The sequence below is a fragment of the Anomalospiza imberbis genome, chromosome 7 (assembly GCF_031753505.1).
Source record: "Anomalospiza imberbis isolate Cuckoo-Finch-1a 21T00152 chromosome 7, ASM3175350v1, whole genome shotgun sequence".
NCBI lineage: Eukaryota > Metazoa > Chordata > Aves > Passeriformes > Viduidae > Anomalospiza > Anomalospiza imberbis.
In genome coordinates, this window is record NC_089687.1 from 10,579,489 (window position 1) to 10,587,497 (window position 8,009).

An 8,009-nucleotide genomic window follows, 5' to 3' on the forward strand; every position below is an offset into this window, starting at 1 on the left:
AGCCTGGTGGTTGATCCTGGGTCCTGTCAGAGGTCTGCTCCCATCATGCAGATGGTGCTTTCTCATTCATTTCATATCAGCTCCTTATCCATGTTGGATGAAATTCAGCCCAGCCCAGAAGGCTGTGGAGAAAGGCGTTCCCCACCAGAGTTCAGTTCCAGTTACACAGGACAGGGCTTCTCTGCTGGCCCTCCTCTCACACAGTGCTTTTTATCCCCAGCTAACAGAGACATTCATTTAGGTATGAGTTCATCAGGGGAAGTTTATATCTGCAACTAAATTTGGTAATTCAGTCCAGCCTGCTCTGTCTCTCCTAGAACAACTGAGCTATATATAAGCAGTTTGTCCACCAATTCCAGTGAGGTTTGCAGAGATCCCAGATAATTTGTCTGAAGCACGATTGTTGCAGAAAATCACATGCCTGTTGGATTGGATTGATCAGAAGCCTTTTCTGTTATGTCTTAGAAAACAGGCCATGCTGTCCGAGCAATAGGAAGACTGTCGTCCATGGCAATGATTTCTGGTATGAGTGGGAGGAAGGCCTCTGGGAGCTCACCTACAAGCCCTATAAATGCAGACAAAGCAGAGAATGAAGGTAAGGATTTTTTCTGTCCCATATTTTCACCTGTCTCTGAATCAATCCTACTAAAACTTTTAGCAAATTGCTAAAGACTAATCGAGTTGGATATTACTGCGTGTTTTCTCTCTCTCTCTCTCTCTCTCTTCGTTTTTATCTTCCAATTTTTAAAAGAAATCTGTCAAAAATTCACTGTTCTTATATTGTTCTGCTTCTCAAAATGTCACAGTATAAGCACAGGCAGTAAACTCTTTTCTTTTTAAAGCCAAAGAATTAAGGCAGATTTGCCAGCTGCACTTTCTCTGAGTTTGGGAATGCATGTTTATACAGAGATGACAGTGATGTATTGCCTTCTCATGCAAGCAAGCAATAAAGTATTAACACTTGATGTAGCCATGGCACACACCCTGCATTAACCAAGCTCCTCAGACAGGGCATTTAAGGAAATGTCTGCGTTACTCCCGTAGGTCCCCAGTTGAAATGAGAATTAGTGGTGTGTAACAGAGATGCAAATGTTTGACACTGCTGAAAAGCAAGCAATTTTGACAAATCCACATGACTGTGGGTCTGATACAAGTGGAGCTCATTTATCCCTCTGACTAGAAAAAGTCCAGGTTTGATTAGAAACAAGTTCAAGGGAAAAATACTGAGGATTTGCAGCATGGTGGCCTTGCACATCCATTTCTTTCTATTTACGGCCTGAATGCTTTTCTAGCTGCAAAAGACTAGCACTAAGCTAAGCAGCCAATGCCCTCACTGTCCCATTAGTCTGACAGAATTAAGTGAAATAAAAGGTGCTTTCATTGCCATTTGGTAATTAAAAACTAAAATACATCTTTTGAGAACATGTCCTGTAAAATTGTTCACTACCTCTTTGCTCTCCTCCAGATGCTTTCCTTGAAGAAGTGGCTGAAGAAAAGCCCCACGTAAAGCCATATTTCACTAAAAAAATCCTTGACATGGAAGTTGTGGAAGGAAGTGCTGCTAGATTTGACTGCAAAATTGAAGGTACTTTGATTAAGTGTGTCTGTTTCTTTCTTTCCTTCCTTGTCAACTTTCTGCACTGCATAATTGTTTTACTTTCTCAATTTTTACTTCTGTATTATTGTTGTGTTGGTGCTATTTTGCTTTACCAGTATCTGCATGTCACAGCACAAATGTGTGGCAAAAAGAGAAATTATTTGGAGCCTGTTCTGTACTTGCCATAGAACAGAAGTCTCCAGGTGTCCACGTGTGAATCACTAATTTAGAATAGCAAGTGGTAACTATCATTTGATTTTTGAGGGAACAGTAAGAGCAAGATGCAAAGTAGAAGCATAAATTCCAATAGTATAATCTTAGAGAGTGCCAGCCAGACACCAAGAATTAGTAGGAGAAGAGTTGTCTGAAATGACAGACCAGTTTCAAGTCACCTCAAGATAACTTTAAGCCATATATTTTATTAAAGGCAAACAAGTCCCTAACTGTGTAGGCATGAGAAGTAAAGATACTATTCTTGTGCTGGTCACATAAGTCACATCTGGAAAATACTGTTCTGTTGTTTGGGGTTTTTTAACGTAAAAGTTCAGGAAAGAAACCTCAGACTGGAATGTGCAAAATAGAAGTTTATGAGAAGACACCTAAAGAGCGTGGGCATGGTCAGCCCATGAGTCTAAAGGCCAAGAGCACTGGCACTTCTCCCGCAATGAGATTGAACCTTGTGTATCTCAGCTGTGAATGGAAACTAGAAATTTAGAAAGAAGAGCTCTGAAAACAAAATGGGTAGGGTCAGTACCATCCTTCATGCGTACAAGTTAATTTATAATCTTAAAATGAGGAAATTAAACACTGCCTGATCAACCTTCTGCTTGCTTCTATGCTCCCAATCTTTCTCTGCCTGGATTTCCTATCTCACAGTGGAGATGTGAGGATGGATTATTATTGCTGATGGATGCTCAGCGTGGGGGGTACACGCACAAGTACTGCATGGAATAAAACAGATGGATGTACCACGGCTGATGTTTCAAACTTTGCTGTGTATTGCTGTAATGTCACTGTGTATTAGGGATTCCTGCACTTTATATCTGCTCAGTGGGGAGTTATCCTCCCCTCCCAGTCCAGAACTTGGCTGAGACCACAGACCTTCAATTTGTTACAGCAGCCAAGAGTACTGTATAAGGGATTGTTCTGCAGCAGGCATTGTACAACGCTGCTCTGAGGCTTAGCAGAGCCCTTTGCTTCACAAAAAGCTCTGAAACTCCTGTTGAGACTCACAATCAAAATGCTTTTCTTAGACTTCCTCACTTAACCTAACAAATACAAAAAAGGGGGATGGAATGTACAGGAAAGGCTGACTTTTAAGGAACAGATTAGGAGGAAGATTCAGAATAACCACAGCAAAGCAACTTGAGAAAGGTATTAAATTGTAAGCCCAAAACAGTTTACCCTTGAAAATCTCGGTGTTGGGAACTGTTGTCTCCGGAGAAGCTGCAGTGTAACGTGAGCCTCAGATGCACTGTCAGGAGTTCCCCGCTGGCTGATGGCTACAGCACACAAAAAGCTCTCTGCAGGCACTGCTAAGGGACTGGAAGGAGGAATCCAGCCACTACCGCAGTGCTCACGTGCAGTTTTTGCTATTCATAAAAAATAGTTACAGATAAATGTGAAGTAAAAAAGCCCCACATCATCTACTTTTATTTTCCATAGAAGTCAATGAAATATTTGTCTATCAACACATTGGCACGTCCATACGCAGGAATAAGAGCACAAGGTAATTAGTGCTGAGTTAATGCTCGTTTCTTGCAGTCACTGTTCTCTCTCCCCTCTTGCAGGCTATCCCGACCCTGAGGTGATGTGGTTCAAGGATGATCAGCCTGTCAAGGAGTCCCGTCACTTCCAGATAGATTACGACGAGGAAGGGAACTGTTCTTTGACTATTTCTGAAGTATGTGGGGACGATGATGCCAAATACACCTGCAAAGCTGTTAACAGCCTTGGGGAAGCCACGTGCACCGCAGAGCTCCTTGTGGAAACAATGGCAAAAGAAGGAGAGGGAGAGGGAGAAGAAGATGAAGAGGAGGAAGAATGAAACAAGGCTAAAAAAAAAAAATATTTAAAGACTCTCCTTATAAGGCTCAGAAAACCAAGTTATCAAAAGCACCTTGTGTGAAATGTAGGTCTTTGGGGGGTTGTTATTTCAGCATGATCAGTTGATACCTGTCAGCTTTATGTATGGGCATTATTCAAACCAGCAGGTTTTTTAAGTTGCTAGCATGATTGGATTGACTTTAAGCAAGCCACCAACTAAGTTGCCCAGACTACTTTTAAAATCAAATGTATGGAAACTAAGTTATATTCTGAACAACTTAAAGAAAAATAGTCTTTTTACTGAGCTCATGGCTCTTTACCATCACTTTTCTCAGCCAAAACCACAGCTAAGTTGGCTCCCCGAGATCGACTTTAAAGGAATTGTTGGCCAGACATGCAGTGAATCTCTCCAGTCCTGAGGAATAGGCTGAGCTGTATCTTCTGTAAGGGAAGGTTTGACACAGCCAGCATTGTGATTTGTATGTTGGCATGGTTCATTTCTTGTTTGCTTTAAGCAGAGTCTCACAGAGCAAACTTCAAACATTTTCACTGCCTCTGACAGTGAGCCGTTAGTGCCCTTGTATTTCTGGCAAGCATTAAACATCCAGGTGGTTTCCTGAGATACTCCTGATCTTGCTTTTAGCCAGCTGATCCCACTTTGTCATCTTTCCCTTATGGAGCCTGTCACTTCAGTGCAGTTGCAGCTGCCTACTTAAGAAACAGACTGAAAACAAAGACTGAGAATAATTTTCTGTGTTTCTGGTCAGTCTAATAAAGACTTATGATTCATATATATGCTGCTGTGAAAAAACAGGTTATTGCACAATCAGTGATTTCTCTGTGCATGTCTATGAATGGAATCCCAGGTTAGTTAAAATTTTACTTGCATTTATTTGGCAATTGCAAAACAGATTTCAACTGATGATAAGCTGGAAACTCCCACAGATTTTTCGAGTAGCCAAAAAGATAGTAGCCTGGATTACAAACTCCTCTCTTCTTAGCAATTTCCAAAGAATCTTAACCTATATAGGACCTATTTCTACCTTATGAGCTTGACTGTCTTGTTTCTGTCTCAAACCTGCACCAGTAAGGCTGTTGCGTTTTTTAAAAACGCAGAAAAACAAAACAAAAAAAATCCAAACCCCATTTTTTTCTCAGAAATGGTTAACACACTCAGACTTAGTAACTTTGCTTTCCTTTCACAGTATTGGCACTTTTTAATTTTTTTTGTTGTTGTTCAGAGGTAATATCAGAGGCTGCAAGGTGATTTTGCATAATCCAAAACCAGTGTGTCTTATATCTATGTATCATTCCAAAAGTGATTCTTTTTCTTTTCCACTTTTTGTGTGTAAAGTGCAACCATTTGCATTTCAAAGGTTACCTCTTTTAAAAAAAGACATTACCTTAAGTCCTCACCATTAAGTAGTCAATGTACTTTAATACAGGTGTGTACATTATCAACCTTAGGTTGTTTGATATTACCTAGTTGTGTATGTGTTTCATATGATTTGCTCTTCTACATTCAAAGCTCAGCTAATGTGGGTGACACGATGGTTTGTAACTGCTTTACTCTTTGTTGCTAAGTTCAGATTGCCAGCATGTCTTTTCTTTTCGATTGATAGAAACCTCTTGTTATACTAAACACAGTATTGCCACAATTCCTTATACCGAAGGGTTTTGAATCTGATTTAGAACATACAGAGCTTTCCACACTTTTTTTTTTTTTTTATGTTTCAGGCAACAACGGGGTGTATTTTGTACCTTAATAAAAATATGCTAATATTCTCCCTGTTTGTTAAACCATCAGAATTGCAAAGATGAGACCGCTACGGCTGTAGTTACTCACGGTTCCTAAATAAATACTACCACAAAGCACACTCCTCGTATGCTCTATTGCAGCGTCACCGCGTTCACCTTGGCCAAGCCTCTGCTCCTGCCCCTGAGCGCTGCTGGCCACACAAACCCCTGAGGTGGCAACAGTGGAGCCTCCCTGATGTCTGTGGTGCTGCTGCCCTTCTCCTGCCCGGCTGGTGCTGTGCAGAGGCTGCTCTGCCCCAGCACCACCAGCTACAGCCTGGGGCTGGCACTCCTGGCCTCGTGCTCTGCCACGTCTCCAGCATCACCACAGGCCTCGGTGGGAACGTGGATGGGGCACCAGGGCGGCTCTGGGTTTGTGTCACCGTTGGGAATTCCCATATGGTGGAGAAACATAGAGTTCTGAAAGACTGTGGGAAGAGGAGAGAAAAAAATCAGGGCAGTCTCAATGGAGATATGGATTTACACCAATGTTTCTAAAAACTGTAAAGACAGAGATAAGGACAAATCTGCTTGTGCTGCCTTTATTCAGACTTCTGCTAACATGCAGCCCACATCACCACAGGCCATGCAGGACCACACAGACTGCCCTTAAAGCAAAGATTGTGCAAACACCCTGCTTGTAGCAACGTGCTTCTTGAGCAAATCCTCAGCCCTGCGAACAGTCATCTTTGCAAGGTGTGCCCCACTGTCTTGTGAATGTACCTGGCTTTGTTCAGTGACCACTGGTTTCCTGCTGCAGGTGGGCACACGCCTGAAGCAGGAAAAGGTCTGGCTCTGCTGGGCTGCTCTGCGGGCACAGCAAGGTCTGTATCAAAGCCCACTGACTCAGAATTGCTGCTCCTGCACAGATCTTCCCTTCCCTCTCCTCCTTCCCTTTTGTGTTCCACAGGCTATAAACTGCCTATTTTTCTTTTGCCCCAAGGATATTCCAAGGAGTTTACCATCTCCCACTAGCTTCCTATTAACATCCATTCTAGTCTGCAGGAAACAATGACCTCTACTTCCAAAATTATGTGACATGCATCTGATTCAGCTCTGAGCAACTGACTGCAAGCTGTATTTGACCTTGAATTTTTTTGCTTTGTTTGAAGAATAGAATTCTATTTCCACTGAAGAAAGAAATTTTATGTACTTGAAACCCTGTCTCATTTTGCCAGCTGTGGTTTAATAAAAAGCATTACCTCTTTCTATAAACTTTGCCTTGCTTGTATAATGTTTGCAGAAATCCACTCTTGGGGTGTCATAGGGCTGAAACCCCAATGGCAGAGGTTATGCAAGACACTGCTACTGCCCAAGGTGGACCACTTAATTATTGTATTTCTTTTGTATGACATTCAGTCTTCTCGAGAGAAGGGCCTGGCTGCTGTTTTTCACTAGCTGGGTTTCTGGATTTGCAGCAACTTAATTTACTTAACGACCGTCCTGTCCAACCTCCCAAGCATCCTGTGCACATTTCTCGTTGATGAGGAGACCTTTGCTAATTGCTAACCCAGTCACTGGGTCCCTGCTTCCCTTTGCTGACAAGGAAGATAACACTGGTCTGCACACCCCTCTCCTCTGCAGTGACTGTCTGACTTTGCAAACAGAGACCTTTTTTTTTTTTTACTTGCATACATGAATAATGAATGATTTGTTTATCTAAAATTTCTTTGTACGTTTATTGAAATACTGCACTAAAACATAGCTGTTTGGAAATGGAATTCTCATAAATCATCCTTGCCTTTTGAGCCCTATTGTCTGCAAGAGACATGCACATAATTTATAAGCCATGAAGATACTCACATGGAAGCAGAATTTTCTGAGATGGGGAGTGAGGCTTATGCAGTTATTCTGCATTGCTCATAAAGGGACTGCACCACGACATGCATGGGAAATAAACCGAGAGATGTTTACTGGAGTGGAGAAGTAACTCCACAACGTGTTTACAATTTCTGTAGGGGAGAAAAAATAAAAATTCTTCCTTTGTGGCTGTTCAGAAAGGCAGTTTTGTCTGCCCTGACGAGAATGTTGCTGGGAAAGTAATGCTTTCCAGGCTTTTGCTCTTGTAGGAAGCTTCAGCAGGAAATGAGTTACAACTTCTCATTCATCACAGAATTGTTAGGGTGGGAAGAGACTGGAGATCACGCAGTCCAACCCTCTGTCAAGGCAGAGTCACCTGAGCAGGTGATACAGGAACGTGTCTAGGTGGGTTTGAAATGTGTCCAGAGAGGGAGGCTCCAGGACTTCTCTGGGCAGCCTGTTCAGTGCTCTGCCACCCTCAGTGTAAAGAAGCTCTTCCTCACGTTGAGGTGAAACTTCTTGTGTTAGTTTATGGCCATTGCTCCCTGTCCTGTGGCTGGGCACCACCGAAAGTCTGGCACCATGCTCTTGACAGCCGCCTTTAAGATATTTATGTGCATTAATGGAGATCGCCTCTCAGTCTTCTCTCCTCTGAACTACATTCTAACAGTGATGAAAACCTACGAGATACTCCATAAATGTAGCGTAGAGACGCTAACAGCGCACCAACTAACGCTGTTACGGTCTCTAAGGACGCGGCACACCTACT

The 8,009-nt window shown here is 42.4% G+C and overlaps 1 protein-coding gene and 1 long non-coding RNA gene across 6 annotated transcripts in view; one reads left to right on the plus strand and one right to left on the minus strand.

The window, feature by feature from the left end:
• Positions 1-5,520, plus strand: part of MYLK (myosin light chain kinase) — a 197,986-nt gene extending 192,466 nt beyond the window's left edge. For 4 of the 5 annotated variants that reach the window (XM_068195384.1, XM_068195385.1, XM_068195386.1 and 1 more), the window contains 3 exons: positions 466-595; positions 1,466-1,585; positions 3,388-5,520. In XM_068195384.1, the coding sequence (XP_068051485.1) occupies positions 466-595; positions 1,466-1,585; positions 3,388-3,644 (507 nt within the window). In that variant the 3' untranslated portion in view covers positions 3,645-5,520. Of the gene's footprint in view, positions 1-88; positions 242-465; positions 596-1,465; positions 1,586-3,387 lie in introns of those variants that run through there. The other variant, XM_068195388.1, reaches the window with a different exon arrangement.
• LOC137476934 (uncharacterized) lies at positions 4,474-7,582 on the minus strand. Its single transcript, XR_011000728.1, has 2 exons — positions 7,244-7,582; positions 4,474-5,868 (listed from the first exon to the last, which is right to left on the minus strand). It is a non-coding gene; the product is annotated as an uncharacterized lncRNA (long non-coding RNA).
• Positions 7,583-8,009: the final 427 nt, after the last annotated feature.